The 18,178-nt window shown below is 36.4% G+C and overlaps 1 protein-coding gene across 1 annotated transcript in view; it reads left to right on the top strand.

Annotated features, from left to right (window-relative positions):
• The window catches only part of LOC139706414 (ERC protein 2-like), a gene marked incomplete at its 5' end in the record, with an annotated part of 375,567 nt that overhangs the window by 98,340 nt on the left and 259,049 nt on the right, over positions 1-18,178 (top strand). The window contains one exon of the mRNA XM_071614423.1: positions 16,180-16,317. Within this exon, the coding sequence (XP_071470524.1) occupies positions 16,180-16,317 (138 nt within the window). The remainder of the gene's footprint in view (positions 1-16,179; positions 16,318-18,178) is intronic.

Genomic DNA, 18,178 nt, shown 5'->3' with positions numbered 1-18,178 from the left:
GGATTGGAATTCACAAAGGAAAAAAACAGTGGGATGGAAACAAATGAGAGTAAATGTAATATACTGTTGTATTAATCAGCTTCTCACTGCTGCAACAAATATGTGACATAAATCCATTCACAGAAAGTAAAGTTTTACTTTGGTTCACAATTTTGGAAGTTTTAGCCCATGACCTATTGGTCCTGTTGCTTTGGGCCTGTGGTAGCATATCAGGGCAGAAACATGTGGCCTAGACAAGCCATTCACTTTACCGTGGGAAATTGGAAGAGAAGAGAACAGGGTCCCACAATCCCTTTTGAGGACATACACCCAGTGACTTAAAGCTTCCTACTAGGTCCCAGCTCCTAAAGGCTTCGTCACCTCCCAGTAGCACTATGGGCTGGGGAACAAGCCTTTAATATGGGGCTCTTTGGGGGATGTTTAAGATCCAAATTATAGCAATTGTATGTAAACTACATAGAAAAGGAACTATCCTTTTTATGAGTTTCTTAGATTGTATTTGGTGGTTGAAGTAAAAGCTATAACCACATCTGTGTCCTTTTCTGTGAAAGAGCTTTTTAGTTAGTGCAATCCCATTTGTGTATTTTTGTTTGTTTTTGCCGTCAATGCATTTTGGGTTTGTACACCCCCCCCCCAAAAAAAAAGAATCATCACCCAGAGCAAGTACACAAAGTTTTTTCCTGTAATTTCTTCTAGTATTTTCACAGTTGCCAGTTTTACCTTTAAGTCTGTGATCGATTTTGAGTTGATTTAAAAAAATATATAAATTTTTTATTCTAATTTGTTATATATGACAACAGAATGCATTCCAGTTAATATTACACATATAGAGCACAATTTTTCATATCTGGTCGTATACAAAGTATATTCACACCAATTCATGTCTTCATACATGTACTTAGGGTAATGATGTCCATCTCACTCCACCCTCTTTTCTACCCACATGCCCCCTCCCTTCCCCTATCTGGAGTTTGTCTAATCTCCCCTCCCAACCCCACCATGAATCAGCATCCTTGTATCAGAGAAAACATTTGGCATTTAGTTTTTTGGTATTGGCTAACGTCACTTAGCATTATATGCTCCAACTCCATCCATTTATCTGAAAATGCTATGATTTTATTCTCTTTTATTGCTGAGTAATGTTCTATTTGTATATATTTGTATATATTCCACATTTTCTTTATGCATTCATCTACTGAAGGGCATCTAGGTTGGTTCCAGAGTTTAGCTATTGTAAATTATGCTGCAATAAACATTGATGTGGCTGTGTCCCTGTAGTATGATGTTTTTAAGTCCTTTGGGTATAGATTGAAGAGTAGGCTAACTGAGTCAAATGGTAGTTCTATTCCAAGTTTACCAAGGAATCTTCATACTGGTTTCCACATTGTCTGCACCATTTTGCAGTCCCAGCAGCAATGTAGGAGTGTGCCTTTTCCCCCACATCCTCTCCAACATATATTGTTGTTTGTGTTCTTAGTAGCTGCCATTCTGACTGGAGTGAGATGAGATCTTAGAATGGTTTTGATTTGCATTTCTCTAGTGGCTGGAGATATTGAACATTTTTCACATATTTGTTGATTGATTGTTTTTCACCTTGCAAGAAGTGTCTATTCAGTTCCGTGGCTCATTTATTGATTGGGTTATTAATTTTTTTTGGTTTTAGCTTTTTGAGTTCTTTATATACCTTAGAGATTAGTGCTATATCTGATGTGCAAGTGGTAAAAATTTGCTCCTAAGCTGTAGGTTCTCTATTCACCATACTGATTGTTTATTTTGCTGAAAAGAAGCTTTTTAGTCTGAATCCATTCCATTTATTAAGTCTTGATTTTAATTCTTACGCTATAAGAATCTTATTAAGGAAGTCAGGGTCTAATCCAACATGATGGAGATTTGGGCCTACTTTTTCTTCTATTAGGTGAAGGGTTTCTGATTTAATTCCTAGGTTCTTGATCCACTTTGAGTTGAGTTTTGTGCATGGTGAGAGATAGGGGTTTAATTTCATTTTGTTGCATATGGATTTCCAGTTTTCCCAGCACCACTTGTTGAAGAGGCAATCTTTTCTCCAGTGTATGTTTTTGGTGCCTTTGTCTAATATAAGATAACTATAATTATGTGGGTTAGTCTCTGTGTCTTCTATTCTGTACCATCAGTCAGTCTGTTTTGGTGCCAATACCATGCTATTTTTGTTACTATTGCTCTGTAGTATAGTTTAAGGTGTGATATAGTGATGCCACCTAGTTCACTCTTCCTGCTAAGGATTGCTTTAGCAATTCTGGATCTCTTATTTTTCCAGATGAATTTCATGACTGCTTTTTATATTTCTATGAGGAATATCATTGAGATTTTGATTGGAATTACATTAAATCTGTATAATGCTTTTGGTAGTTTGGTCATTTTGACAATATTAATTCTGCCTATCCAAGAGCAAGGTAGATCATTCCATCTTCTAAGGTCTTCTTTAACTTCTTTCTTTACTGTTCTATAGTTTCCATCAGAGGTCTTTCACCTCTTTTGTTAGGTTGATTCCCAATTATTTTATTCTTTTTGAGGCTATTGTAAATGGGGTAGTTTACCTTGTTTCCTTTTCAGAAGATTTGTCACTGGTATACAGAAATGGCTTTGATTTATGAGTGTTGATCTTGTATCCTGCTACTTTGCTGAATTCATTTAATAGTTCTAGAAGTTTTCTTGTGGAATTTTTTGGTCTTCTAGGTATAGAATCATATCATCAGCAAATAATGCTCATTTGAGTTCTTCTTTTCCTATCTGTATCCCTTTAATTTCTTTCATCTGTCTAATTGCTCTGGTTAGAGTTTCAAGAACTATGTTAAGTAGAAGTGGTGAAAGAGGGCATCCCTGTCATGTTCCAGTTTTTAGAGGGAATGCTTTCAATTTTTCTCCATTCACAATGATGTTGGCCTGGGGCTTAGAATAGATAGCTTTTACAATGTTGAGATATGTTCCTTTTATCCCTAGTTTTTCTAGTATTTTAAACATGAAGGGATGCTGTATTTTGTTGAATGCCTTTTTGGCATCTATTGAGATGATCATATAGTTCTTTAATTATATTGATGTGATGAATTACATTTATTGATTTCTGTATGTTGAACTAGCCTTGCATCCCTGGGATGAACCCCACTTGATCGTGGTGCACTATCTTTTTGATATGTTTTTGATTTGATTTTCCTGAATGTTATTGGGAATTTTTGCATCTGTGTTCATTAGAAATAGTCATCTGAAGTTTTCTTTCTTTGATCTCTCTTAGCCTGGTTTTGGAATCTGGGTGATATTGGCCTCACAGAATGAGTTTGGAAGTGATGCTTTTTTTCCTATTTCCTGAAGTAAATTGCAGAGTATTGGTATTATTTCTTCTTTAAAGGTCTTGTAGAACTTGGCTGTGTATCCATCTGGTCCTGGGCTTTTTTTGGTTGGCAGCCTTCTGATGGCCTCTTCTATTTCATCACTTGAGATTGATCTGTTTAAATTGTGTATATCATCCTGATTCAATTTGGGCAAATCATTTGACTCTAGAAATTTGTCAATGCCTTCGATATTTTCTATTTTATTGGAATACAAGTTTTCAAAATAATTTCTAACTATCTTCTGTATTTCTGTAGTGTCTGTTGTGATATTTCCTTTTTCATCACATATATTCGTAATTTGAGTTTTCTCTCTCCTTCTATTTATTAGCATGGCTGTGAGTTTGTAAATGTTATTTATTTTTTTCAAAGAAACAACTTTTTGTCAATTTTTTCAATTGTTTCTTTTGTTTCAATTTCATTGATTTTAGCTCTGATTTTAATTATTTCCTGTCTTCTACTCCTTTTGGTTTTGATTTGTTCTTCTCTTTCTAGGGCTTTTTAATGCAATGTTAAGTTATTTATTTGTTAACTACTTCTTTTAAGGAATGAACTCCATGCAATGAACTTTCCTCTTAGTACTGCCTTCATACTGTCCCAGAGATTTCAATATGTTGTTTCTGTGTTCTCATTCACCTCTATGAATTTTTTTAAATTTCATTCTTGATGTCATTCAATAGCATACTATTTAGTCTCCAGGTTTTTGAGTAGCTTTTATTTTTTATTTTATCATTGATTTATAATGTCACTCCATTATGATCTGAAAGAATTCAGGGTAGTATCACTACTTTTTTACATTTGCTAAGAGTTGCTTTGTGGTATAATATATACTGTGATTTAAACTAGGATCCATGTGCTGCTGAGAAGAAAGTGTATTCATTCATTGATGAATGAAATAGTCTATATACATCAGTTAAGTCTAAGTTATTGATTGTATTGTTGAATTATTTGTTCAGCTTTTGTTTGGATGAACTATCCAGTAGTGAAAGACATGTGTTAAAGTCACCCAGAATTATTGTGTTGTGGTCTCTTTGACTCTTGAACTTGAAAAGAGTTTATTTGATGAACATGGATGCTCCATTGTTTGGGGCATATCAACTTATTATTGTTGTTAATGGTTCCCTTAAGTGGTATGAAATATCCTTCTTTATCCCTTTTGATTAACTTTGGCTTGAAATCTACTTGCTTCCGCAGACCATTGAAAGTGGTATGATTTTTACCAACCTTTCACCTTCAGTATGTGGATGTCTTTTCCTATGAGATGAGGCAGCATATTGTTGGGTCTATTTTTAAATCCAATCTGCCAGTCTGTGTCTTTTCATTGGTGAGTTTAGGCTATTAACATTCAGGGTTATTATTGATTCATGTTTTGTATTCCCAGCCATTTTAGTCTATTTTTGGTATTTAACTTGACTTGGTTTCTTCTTTGATTAGTTTTTCCTTTAGTGTAATACCTCCTTTTGCTGGTTTTTATTGTTTTTTAATTCCTCTTCATGGAATATTTTGCAGGCTTTTGAGTTATAAATTCTTTTAACTTTTGCTTATTGTGGACGTTTTTTAGTTCATCAAATCTAAAGCTTAATTTTGCTGGATATAAGATTCTTGGTGTTGTATCCATTTTCTTTCAGAGCTTGATATATGTTATCCCAGGATCTTCTAACTTTCAGCGTCTGGGTTGAAAAATCTACACATAATCTAATTGATTTTCCCCTATATGTAATCTGGTTTCTTTCTCTTGTGACTTTTCATATTCTCTCCTTATTCTTTATGTTAGGCATTTCCATTATTATGTGCCTTGGTGTGGATCTGTTGTGATTTTGTACATTTGGCATCCTGGAGGCTTCTTGAATTTGGATTTCCAATTCATTCTTCATATTTGGAAAATTTTCTAATATTATTTCATTAAATAGGTTGCTCATTTCTTTTGTTTGGTTTTCTATGCCTTCCTCTATCCCAATAAGTCTTAAATTTGGTCTTTTTATGCTATCTCATATTTCTTGAATGTTCTACTCATGGTTTCTTACCATTTTCACTATGTGGTCTACATTCTTTTCAAGATTATATATTTTGTCTTCATTTTCTGAGGTCTTCTCTTCCAAATGGTCTAATCTTTTGGTGATACTTTCAATTGAACTTTTAATTTGGTTTATGGTTTCCTCCATTTTAAGGATGTCTTTTTTTATTTTTAAAGAACCTCTATCTCCCTATTGAAGGTAATCTTTTGCTTTCTATATTTGTTTACGTAGCTCTTTGTCAAAATGATATTTTGCTGCCTGTATTTGTTCTCTTATATCATCCTTTAACTCACAGAACATTTTAATTATGTATATCCTAAACTCCTTCTCTGTCATTTCTTCTGCTGTGCTGGCCATGGATTCTATTAATGTGGTATCTTGAATTGTTTGGAGGTACTTTCTTCCCTTGTCTTTTCATATTGTTTGTGTGTCTTCCCTTCTAGCACTGTGGATCAGAGGTATTACTTCTGATCGTTTTTACCCTATAGGCTTATAATGCCCCTGTAGGGTTCCAATATACCTCTCCCTTGAGGTGAAGGACAATGTTAATGAATCCTGATATAACCAATATACATCCCCAAAACAAATGTTTGCTAGTAAGATGTTTACAGTTTGGTCACCATGTAGAGAAATGGTGAATTAATTATTAGCTACAATATACTCAGTAGGTTTGTAAAAGGGTTTACAGTTTCTAATGGTAGATAAAGAACTGGGGGTGAGGAGTAGGATGATATAGACTAAGGAGTTGGGAGGTGAAGATATAGAGTTATTATTATCTTAGGAAGTGTGAAAGAGAAATCTAAAGCGGAAGATTAGTAGTAGGAGAAAAGAGAGGGAGTAATTTTGGAGTAGTCAAGTAAGTGGGAAGACAGTAGAGTACATAAAACAAACACACATAAATATTAAGAAATTGGTGGGGAAAAAGAGAAAAAAAAGGAATATACGACACAACTGTAATATTACTATTCAGAAGTCCCAGTCCTCAAAATCCTAATTCATGCAAAGTACTTGGTTTCACATATGTTGGGGATGTGAGGGTGGAAGAATAGAGAGGGAGAGGGAAAAAAAAATCTTGAAGGAAGAAACAGGGATTGTTTTGGTTGGAGATCAGTATCTTTCCTGTTTCCCTTCTCATCATCTCATCTCATAGTCTGTTGGTAGCTGGTATCTCCGCCCTCAGGATGGTGAAGGTAATCAGGGTGTCACTGTGCTGGGCTAGCAGCTACTGGGGAGAGTGGGTAGTTAGAAACTGGATACCTGGCCAGCCGGAGTTCCAAATTGAGAGTTCCCCCCCACTGAAGATGGTGATGAAGGTGACCCAAGATGGTGGCGCCTGCTTTCAGTGATGGGGTGTTAGGTCGAGTGGGGGGGAGCCAAGTGATGGCGTTGGATGATGAGTTCAGAGACGAGCTTTGTGGCTTTCAGTGTGTGGCTGTTGACTGACTTCAGAGCCTTTGTTAAGTTCTCAGATGCAGGCAGGCTAACTGCACATAGGGGACTATCTCTGCTGCTGCAGAGTCCCAAGATAGCAGCCTCCAGGGGAGCCCCACATTGGTAGATGGGGGTCCACACGGGATTGGTGGCTGGGGTTCTTATTTGTAGGAAGCTGCTGGGTGTTCTGCAGGGAGCAGCATCTATGATTTCTGCTTGGGTGTGTGACCGAAAATTCTGCTCAGGTGCCAATGCCGATTGTTCTGCTTGGGTACCCAGTAGTCCTGTGTGGGTGAATAGTTGGGAGACCTACTCTGATGCTGAGGCCTGGAGCCCTGGACAGCACGGTGGCTGTGATTCCTGTGTGAGAGTGAGAATAGCACTCCTAGAGAAGCAGTATTCTCACTATTTGAGTCCCAGGTCACAAGGTGACACAGAAAGCTGCCTTCCTTTGGCCCTCCATCTTGGATCCTCCTTTGAGTTGATTTTTTTATGTGGTGTGAGGTAAGGGTCCAATTTCATTCTTCATGTGGATATTCAGTTTTCTCACTTTTTTTGGTAGTTGGGATTGAACCCCCAGGAGTGTTTTATTACTGAGGCACAGCTCCATCCCTTTGTATTTTTGATTTTGAGACAGGGTCTCACTAAGTTGCTTAGGGCCTCACTGAATTGCTGAGGCTGGTCTCAAACTTGCAATCCTGCTGCCTTGGCTTCTGGGTCGCAGGGGTTACAGATATGCACCACCATGCCCCACTCAATATTACTTATTGAAGAGACTGTTCTTCCTCCATTGTGTGCTCTTGGCAATTTTTCAAAAATTAGTTGACTATAAATACATGATTTTTTTTCTCTTTCTGTTCCATTGACCTGTATGTCTGTTTTATACTAGTATCATACTATGTTGATTATTATAGCTTTGTAGTATATTTTGAAACCAGGTAATGTGGATGCCTCCAACTTTTTTTTGCTCAAGATTATTTTGGCTACTCAGAATTTTTTGTGGTCCCATTTGTTTTTAGAATCCTTTCTTTTTCTATCTCTGTGAAAAATGCTACTGGAATTTTCATAGGGTTCCATTGGATCTGGAGAAGCTTTGGGAAGCATATACATTTTAATAGAAATATTTTTCCAGTCTATGAACATAGGATATCTTTCCATTTATTTTCATCTTCTTCAATTTATTTCACCACTGTTTTATAGTTTTTTGTGTATAAATCTTTCACCTTCTTGTTTTAATTTATTCCTTAGCATTTTATTATTTTTGTCTACATATAGGATCATATCATCTGAAAACAGTGATAATTTGACTACTTCTTTTCCTATTTTTATCCCTTTTGTTTCCTTCTCTTGCCTAATTGCTTTGGCTAGAATTTCTAGGACTCTATTAAAAAGTAGTGGTGAGAGTGAACATCTTTGTCTTTTCACAGATTTTAAAAGAAATGCTTTCAGATTTTCCCCATTTACTATAAGGTTGGCTTTGGGTTTTTCATATATATGTTGTTGAATTCTGCTTGCTTGTATTTCATTGGAGGTTTTTGCATCTATGTTCATCAGGGATATTGACCTGTAATTTTCTATCCTTGTCTGGTTTTAGTAATGCTGGCTTTGTAAAATGAGAGTGGAAGTGTTCTATCTTAATATGTTTGTGTTGCTATAACAAAATATCTGAGACATCATAGTTTGAATAGAATTTATTTCTCAAATTTTTGAAGGTTGGAAATCTGAGATCAAGTTACTGGTATTTGATGAAGACTGCTCTCTGCTTTCAAGATGGTGCTTTAAATGCTCATCCTTTGGAGAGAAGAGAGCACTGTATCTTCACATGGCAAAAGATGGAAGGGTATAGAACTACACTTCCTCCATCAAACTCTTTTATAAGGTATTAATTCATTCATGAGGGCAAAACCCTTATGACCTAACATCTCCTGACATTAATGCACTGGGGACTAAGCTTCCAACATATGAATTTTGAAAGGCTTGTTCAGACTATACCATGTTCCCATGTCTTCCATTTTCTGGAAGAGTATGAGAGGATTGACATTAGTTCTTTAAATGTTTGATAGGTTTCATTGTGAAGCAAACAGTTTCTAGATTTTTCAATCATTGGGATATTTTTCAGTACTTGTTTCAGCTGTTTACTTTTTATTTGTTCACTGTGAATTCTTAGTTCTTTATGTTTCATTATTGGTAAATTGTATGTTTCTAGGAATTTATCCATTTTTTTGATTCTCACATTTTTTGACATAAATATTCCTAGTAATCTCTTATTAACCTATAGATTTTGTTATGTCAGTTGTCACATCTCATCTTTCATAATTTTGTTTATTTGAGTCTTTTCACATATTTTTATTAGTCCAGCTAAAGGTCTGTCAATTTTGTTTATCTTTTCAAAAAGTCAACTGTCAATTTCATTGATATAGTTTTTATTTTTAAAATTTTGTTTGTTTCTGCTCTGCTTGTTATTATTACCTTCTTTCTGCTAATGTATGGCTTAGTTTTTTTCTTTTTCTGTCTACTTGTAGTTTAAAGTCACATTGTTTATTATTTTTTTAAAAAAAATATATTGGTGTTTATCACTTTAAAATTCCCTCTAAGAACTACCTTTTCTTCAGCCCATAAGTTTTCATGTTATACTTCCATTTTGTCTCAATTTTTAAAAATTTTTTCATATCTTCCTTGATCTATTGATTATTTAGGAGTGTGTTATTTATTTCCACATATTTGTAAATTTCCCCAATTTCCTACTATTGTTATTTTCTAATTTTATATCACTGCTTGTAAAAGACACTTGATACAGTTTCCACCTTAAAAATTTTGAGACTTGTTTTGTGGATCTACATATGATCTATACTGAAAAATATTTTGTGTACACTTATAAAGCATGTATATTCTGCTCCTTTGGAATGGAACATTTTTTAAACGTCTGTGAAGTCCATTTGGTTTGTATTGTTATACAATTCCGTTATTTCATTGTTTTTCTGCCTGAATGACTTATCTGTTGTTGAAAATAGAATGATGAATTCCCTTAGTGTTATTTTATTTCAGTCAATTTCTCCCTTCAGTTTTGTTTGTATTATTTGCCTAATATATTTAGGTGTTCCAATGCTGAGAGAGAGGATCTCTCTTGATTTGTTGAGCCCTTTATCATTATTTAGTGATTTTCTTTGTCTCTAATGTCAGCTTTTGACTTACTGTCTACTTTTACCTGATGTCAGTTTAGCCACCCCTCTTTTGTGTGGTTATCATTTTCATGGAATATTTTTTCCATACCTTCATTTTCATCCTATGTATGTCATATAAAATAAATCTTTTGTGGTCATTACATAGTTGAATTTTGGTTTTTGGTCCATTCAGCCAATCTTGGGTTTGATTGGAGTATTTTATCCATTTACATTTAAAGTAATTACTTATAGTTAAGGACTTAATACTGACATTTAATTAATTGTTTTCTAGAACCTATATTTCTTTTTGTCCAGGTATCTTCCTTTGTTCCTTTGTGGTGTATGTGTGTGTGTGTGTGTGTGTGTGTGTGTGTGTGTGTGTGTGTATACCCTTTTAAAAGTGCAAGTGATCAAACACAGATCCTTTCAGATGTTAGGCAAGCCCTCTACTACTGAACTATGCCTGCAGCCCAAATGATATGTTTTAATTCTTCCATTTTTTGTAGTATCAACTCTAGATGTTTCTTCTTGTGATCACCATGGGACTTGACTAAAAAGCGTTATAGGTATAATAGCCAATAACAACCTAACTTTGACTACACACAGAAACTCTATACTTTTACTTCTCTTCCTCCTATATTTTACATTAATGTCACAATTTATGTCTTTTATATATTGTGTGTTATTAATAATTTTTTTGTAGACATAGTTTTTTAAATTTTTTTCTTTTAATTTTTATATTAAAGTGAAAAACAATTTATGTACCACCATTAAAGAATGTAGTATTCTGAATTTGACAATATTTTTTTTTCTTTACAGTGAGTTTTACATTTTATATATTTTCATAATTTTAGTTAACAAAAAAATCATTTCAACTTGCAGACCTCCCTTTAGCATCTCTCATTAAGGCAAATCTAGTGGTGATGATCTCTAATATCACTTTATTTCTTTCTCATATTTGAAGGATAGCTTTTCCAGATACAGTATTCTTGGTTAGACTTTTTGTTTTCTTTCAGCACTTTTAATATAATTGTTTCATTTTTCTCTTGGCCTGCAAGGTTTCTGCTAACAAGTCCACTGATAGTATTAATGAAATATTCTTATATATGATGAGTTGCTTTTCTCTTGCTACTCCCAACATTTTCCCTTTGTCTTTTAATTCTGAGGATTTGATTTTATTATGCTTCAGTGTAGATTTCTTTATATTTACTCTATTGGGAATTCTTTGGGATTCATGGATCCTAGAGGTTTACTTTCCTCTCCAGATTTGGAAAGTTTCCTGTCATTTCTTTGAATAATCTTCTGCCTCTTTTTCTCTTTCTGCTTCTTCTGGAACTTTCCTTGATTGTGTCCTGAAAGTCTAAGAGGCATTTTTCTCCCAACTTTTTCCTTCATTTTTCTCTTGGTACTTCTGTGAGAATAATTTCTTTGAGTCACTGATTTATCTTAGACTGTATTAAGTTTGCTGTTAAATTAACTCTCTGGGATTTTACAATTTAGTCATTGTGTTCTACAGCTCCTGAATGTGTTTATTTTATTTTTCATAATTTCTATCTAATTGTTGAACTTCCATTTTTTTTCACATATATGATTTTCCTGGTTTCTTCTAGTTTTCTCTCTGTGTTTTCTTGCATCTTGCTGAGGTTTTTCAAGATTATTATTTTGAATTCTTTGCCAGGGAATTTGTAGATTCTGTGTCTACAGGAATGGGCCTGGAAACTCCCCAGGGTCCAGCCTGGTGCCAGGGGTGGGTCTGTTGCTGGGGTCTATGTCCCCTTCACCACACAAGGGGTATCTTTCTCCCCATACTTCACTACCTGAGTTTCTGGAAAGACTGCAAGTTTTTTTTTTTAAATTTTTATTGTTAAAATGGCTGCATCAGAAATGCCATGTTAAAATGTCACATATCACATTAGAATTATTTCCTCAGTTTTGGAAACATTTCTCTTACAGAATCTTCTTAAGGTATCTAAAAGAACTTCCAGCATGGGTATAGAAAGCAAAAATCTGGGATGACCTCTGGGGTGCCTCTGGTGCCTTTGTTTAGGTTACATTTTATGCAAAACAGAATTTGCAGATATAACTAAGGTGATTACTCACATGACCTTGAGCTAATCAAAAGGGACTTTATCTGGGTAGGCCTAGCCTAAGCCCGTGATCACTGTAAATCTAGGTCTAGAGGTCAGAGACAGGGAAGTCATAAAAGGAGGGAGATTTGACATCCAAGAAGTGCTTTGTTGCTGATTTTAAAGATAGAGAGGGCTATTTGATAAGGACCTGAGAGCAGCCTCTAGAAGCTGAGAGCAACCTCTGGCTAGAGACAGCTCCTGAGTAGAGACAAACCTGAGTTTGAAAGAGGACTCCAAATTCTAGATTAGAACTCAGCCCCTCTGATTCTTTGATAATACCTTTGTGAAACCCTAAGCAGAAAAACCAAGTATGCCATATTCAGACTTCTGATGTACAGACTGTGAGATAATAAGTCTATACTATTTTAAGCTTCTGTGATTGTGTTGGTTTGCTAGGCAACAATAGAAAATAAATGCAGTGGATTGATTTTAATCTTTGTCTTTAAATCTGTGGTTTAGTGGACCCTCTACTAGCAACAACTGACTTGGAATTCTTTGCCAGGGAATTTGTAGATCCTGTGTCTACAGGAGTAGACCTGGAGCCTGGAGCTTAACTCCCCAGGGTCCAACCTGGTGCCAGGGGTGGGTCTGTTGCTGGGGTCTATGTCCCCTTCACCCACACAAGGGTGGGTTTTTTTCACTCAGTGAATATCCTTGGCCTTCTGCAAACAGTATTTCTGAAGGCCTGTAAGATTAGGAGACCTATGAATTCATGTTTCCTCAGCAATGTTTCCTTTTTTAAATTTCTAAGCTGTCTTGGAGCAACATGTGATCCTACTGTGTATATATGTTCAGTCTGTGCCTCTGTCCACATACAATACATGAGTTTGACACACCAAAACTTGCTGTGTGCTGCTCATGGTGACAAGCTGACAAGTATTTCTTGAATCTTTGGGTGATGAATAAACACTCCTGATTTCTGAAGTTTTCACAGATTGGTAACAAAGAGTTGAATGGACCAAACTGGGGAAGTGACTGACTCAAACCTTAGCCTTATGGCTTATGCAAACTTGAGAGAAAGAGAAAGAGGGCGAGAAAGAAAATTTGAGAACTTGTACAATAATTCTGTAAAAGATACAAAATTTTTCGTTCTGCCATCTCCTAAAATTTAAATTTTAAGAATTTAGTTACACAAAACTGGAGGATCACTATTTCCTAAAAAGTGGGGAGGAGAGGGTAGTGCCCCAAACACTTAATCACCTTCTTCTAGGCTAACTCTTAAAGCCTTCACCAGCTCTGGACACCACCATGCAGAGGACCAAGTTTCTGACACAATAATAACCTCTGAGGAATGAACCATTCCCAAACCACAGCACTTGGACAGTTTGGTTTTGATTAGGGAAGTAGGGATTTGTGTTAATTTGTGTTTATTTCAGGGGGTGGGGTGAGGTACTAGAGATTGAACCCGGGGTGCTTTATCACTGAGGCACATCCTCAGCCCTTTTAATTTTTTATTTTAAAACAGGATCTCACTAAGTTGCTTAGGGCCTAGTTAAGTTGTTGGGGCTGGCTTTCACCTTGTGATCCTCCTGCCTCAGCCTCCCAGGTTACTGGGATTACAGGCACCCAGTATGTTGTTTTATTATTTATTATTTACTCATCTGTTTAATATTTATTTTTATGTATGAATATAAACTAAAAATAATTCATAGTCATACCTGCCAAATAACCCTGGTTGGCACTTAAAACCCCATAAGGTTATAAAAATCAAGCAGAAAACTACAGAAATGTGAAAAAATGAAACCCAGAATCTCCCCCCTACCTCCTACCTCTTACCTCTTAGAGCCTTCCCTCAAAGGTTAAAATTTCTTGAGATCCCTCCTACATAGGTATCTATTTACAGATTTATATATATTTATGCAATTAACTCTGTACTGTTCTACACCTTGTTTAGATTTTCTCTTAAGAATCATTCTTGATCTTTGTGTAGCATTTCTTGAAGACTCTTAGTCTTGCCTGAAGTATTATTGGCTATTTTACTGGCATTTTAGATTTGAGATAAATAGATAAATGCCACCCCCCCCCCCGTCCCACATGTCTCTCAGACCCCACTGCAATTCCAGTGGGATCCCAGCATCTGTAGTCTTTCTGGTTATATGGAAGGCCCATAGCAGTACCATAAGCTTATAGTCTCCTTTGGCCTTTATTTTCAGTACCCACAGTCCCCTTTAAATCAGTGCCTGCCACTGCTCCAGGGTTAATGAACAGAGGGTAAATCTCCCTTCCCCTGCTCAGGGCACTGTGTCTCAGAATGGGAATGGCAGGCCTGGTCGGTTTGCTCACAAGCCCCATGTCTTTGCACACATATGCATACAAAAATGTACCCACAGGTGTGGGTATCCTCAAGGTAATAATGTATACTCTTTCTACAAGTCAGTCCCTCTCAGCTCGTGACTTTTTCCATGTAACTACTATCATTCAAACACATGAATATTCACATTCTCACACATATATTTGCTTACTGTGTTGTGTAAAAAGCACATGAACACTTGTCTGGAAAGGAGGAAGAAGCCTTTGCCTGAAGATGCTACTGCTTTTTGAGTTCTTGTGTCTTTGGTGGAAAGGCAGTGAATTCTCAGAGTGGTGACTGGATGGGAGGGAACACTTTGTGTTTCCATGAAGGACAGAGTTATTTATATGAACCTATAAGCTGGGTTTCCAAGAGGTCTGTCTCAAGACAGAAGGAGCGCTGGGGTTGTAGCTCAATGGTAGAGCACTTGCCTAGCATGTGTGAGGCAATGGATTCAAACCTCAGCACTGCATTAAAAAATAAATAAAATAAAGGTATTCTGTCCATCTAAAATGAAAAATAAATTTAAAAATAAGAAGGAAAAGGAAGGAAGGAAAAGTGGAAGGGAGAAAGTGAAGGATGTTGGAAGAGGGGAAGTAAAGAATAGCATCCCTTCTTTGTTAGCCTATGTCCATTGTAACTATTGAAAAATTTAATCAAGCCCGTTATCTGTAGATCAATGGTCAGCAAAGTAATTATCTTGCTTTTAGAGTTATTTTGATGCTCAGACCTGTGGATACTCATTATTAATGCTACTAACTGCATTATTTGTGTTGCCATTCTGGATTCATGCTTAAAGAATCAAGTAATAAAAAAAAAAAAACTTTGCTTGAGTCATACATTGTGAAACATGCATTTGGAATGATTCCCTGAGAAAGCTGGGTGCAGAATACAAATATTTTGAATGGACTTATCTTAGAGTTGTACTGCTTTTTTTCCTTGTCATTTTAAAACCCTTAATACGAATAAATTGTTTGTATAGTGAGGCTTTTTTAAAAATCCTTAGATAAGAAATACATGGTTTGAAAGCAGAGAATAAAAACATGAATGATAATGGACGCAATGCCCAGGAGAAGGTCTTTGCTGCTGCTGCCGGGCAGGCGTTATAATCGGCTATTCGGTGTGTTTATTTCAGGCTGCAGATACTAGATAAAAGTGGCTGGTTGGTTGCCAGCATAGGACTTAGTTGCCAAATGGAGTGTTTAGCACTTGTTACATATGACTTATATCACAAGTTCTTCCCATTAACAGTCTGCTGGTGATAACCTACTTGGCTTTTCATGTGGTTACTTTGAAACAGCCACTTGACAACATTTGGTATATCACAAAGTTTAATACTGAATAAAGGAGTTAGTCAATGACTACATGGGCTCAGCCATATACTGATATGGTACTTGGTGCAGAATTGGCACCCAGTCAATGTCTGTTCAATGAATGAAATAATCCTGTGTAAACATTTTTCTAGTTTACTGAACCAAAGTTAGGTCTATGGACTGAAAATATAAATGTCCAGAAAAGGGAAAGAAATATAGTGCTTACATGTCCTGTAGGCTTGCATTTGTATGGGAAGAAGACTTTCTGCTCATCTGTATTGTCATTGAATACAAAGTTGAATTAAATGAAATAATTGAAGTTCTCCTCGGAATGTCCTTGAGTCTGAGTCAAAATGTACCTTTGTGATATTAAAAATGTCCATAATCTCAGGTCTATTTTTAAAAAGTAGATTCACTTCAGGAATGTTGGCCCTTGATATGTAATAAAATATACATTAAATATGATGATCTTTATTTTTAGATTGAAAACTTGCAAGAACAACTTAGGGATAAAGACAAGCAACTGACCAATCTGAAAGACAGAGTGAAGTCCTTGCAGACAGATTCCAGTAACACAGATACTGCGCTGGCGACACTAGAGGAAGCTCTGTCAGAGAAGGTGAGTTTGGACTCAAAAATGGGGACATCGGGATTGAGAGAAGCAGGGTTCGGAGATGAGCCAAGTGTATTAAAATTTGCCTGCTTTTCCTCATTTGCTAATAATATCTTTGGTCTCATCTGGGCCTCACACTGCCTTACCAGACCTCTTCAGTAGGCTTTGTGCTCAAGACTCACCTGCAGCCAGGGAAATCTTTTTGAAATGCAAATCTGATCACATCACCCTTGTCCCCTGAAAATCCTTCACTAGCTTGTCATTGCTATTAGAATGATAAAGACTAGACTCCTTATGCTGGCACAGTGCACCCCTCCATCTGAGCTCTTTTCTGACCAACACCTCTCCTGGCTGTTCCCTTCCTTCTTCCTTTATCCCTCCCTTCCTCCCTCTGACCTTTCTTCCTTCATTTCCAGCCTCATCCCCATCCCCTATCTCTCTTCCCTGGTTTTCTGTGCTCTAGCTCTGCTGGGTTTCTAGATTTTGAAGTATATCATGTTCCCTTCTCCCTTAGGCTCTTGGGACTTATTCTCACCCAGCCTAGAATGTGGTTTAGTGTCTGCAGATGTAGTTCTTCACTGGAGAGGTCAGCTTCTTGAGAAGTTGTGTTGTATAGTAGTCAAGAGTTTGGAATCAGACTGTCTGAGTTCAAATCCTCATTCTCACACTTAGTCCTTTGGAAAAATTAATTAACTTCTCATTTCCTCATGGGAAATATTATTTTATTAATTAGTTTCTTAGGGATACCTCCTGAGGACCTCTATTATGTTCTCCTGAATACCATGAGCTTCTCAGAGCTCTTGTCACAATCTCAGTTGTTCATGCATCTGTGTTTTTTTTTTTTGTGGTTTTTAAAAAATTTTTGTAGTTATAGATGGACAGCATGCCTTTATTTTATTTGTTTATTTTTATGTGGTGCTGAGGATTGAACCCAGTGCCTCACATGTGCTAAGCAAACGCTGTGCCACTGAGCTACAGCTCTGGCCCTCATGCATCTGTTTTTATTTGATTAATCCATCTTCTCTGCTGGAGTCCAAACCTAGGCAACATTGTGTGTGTGTGTGTGTGTGTGTGTGTGTGTGTGTGTGTGAGAGAGAGAGAGAGAGAGAGAGAGAGAGAGAGAGAGAGAAAGAGAAAGTGCCATCCCCATGGCCTTGCACAGTATTTTTATGGAGCTGCTCTGTGGATATTGGCTATTGTGGTCACTGGGATGTCACAGAGATGAGAATGGGCAAAATCTTGACTCTTACAGACTTTAGATTCTACTGGGGTTGAGGGGAAAATAAACGATAAACAAGTAAGAGATATATGTAGGATTTCAGAAGGTCATAATGTCTATCAACAAAAATAAAGTGGGAATGGGTACAGGGACTGTTGTGGTGGAGTGGCCAGCTGGGGCCAGGAATGTGACATTTAAAAAGGAAAGGGCTGAAGGAAGTGACTGGTGAGTCACAAGCCCTTCTGAGGTAGGTGTACTAGGTGAAGGGAGGAGCAATACAAAGGGTGGGGAGAAGCTCATCTCCCAGGATCTCATGAGAAAAGATTTTGAAAATTGCCTTTTACTCTTTGGAGCTGGGAGGCCACTCTGAGGCGTTCCTCTGAATACATTTATAAGGATTATTTTGAATAAGTAAAAATAAAGAAATGAAAGAATAAAATGAATGAATTAATGAAGAATGAAACAAACAACAAATAAATGAAATCCATTAAGTAAATAGGTTATTCTGATGTTTACTGACTTTTAAAATGATTTTTAGCCCATTTTAGTTTGGCTGAATTAGTTCATTTATTCTCTGAGCACCAATTATAGTTGAATTTCTGTTTTATATCTTCACCCCCAACACTCCCAATGTGTCCAAGAGCCAGT

Source organism: Marmota flaviventris, chromosome 1 (genome assembly GCF_047511675.1).
Source record: "Marmota flaviventris isolate mMarFla1 chromosome 1, mMarFla1.hap1, whole genome shotgun sequence".
NCBI classification, from domain to species: domain Eukaryota; kingdom Metazoa; phylum Chordata; class Mammalia; order Rodentia; family Sciuridae; genus Marmota; species Marmota flaviventris.
Note: the sequence above shows the minus strand (reverse complement) of the source record. Positions and strands in the feature narration are given on the sequence as shown.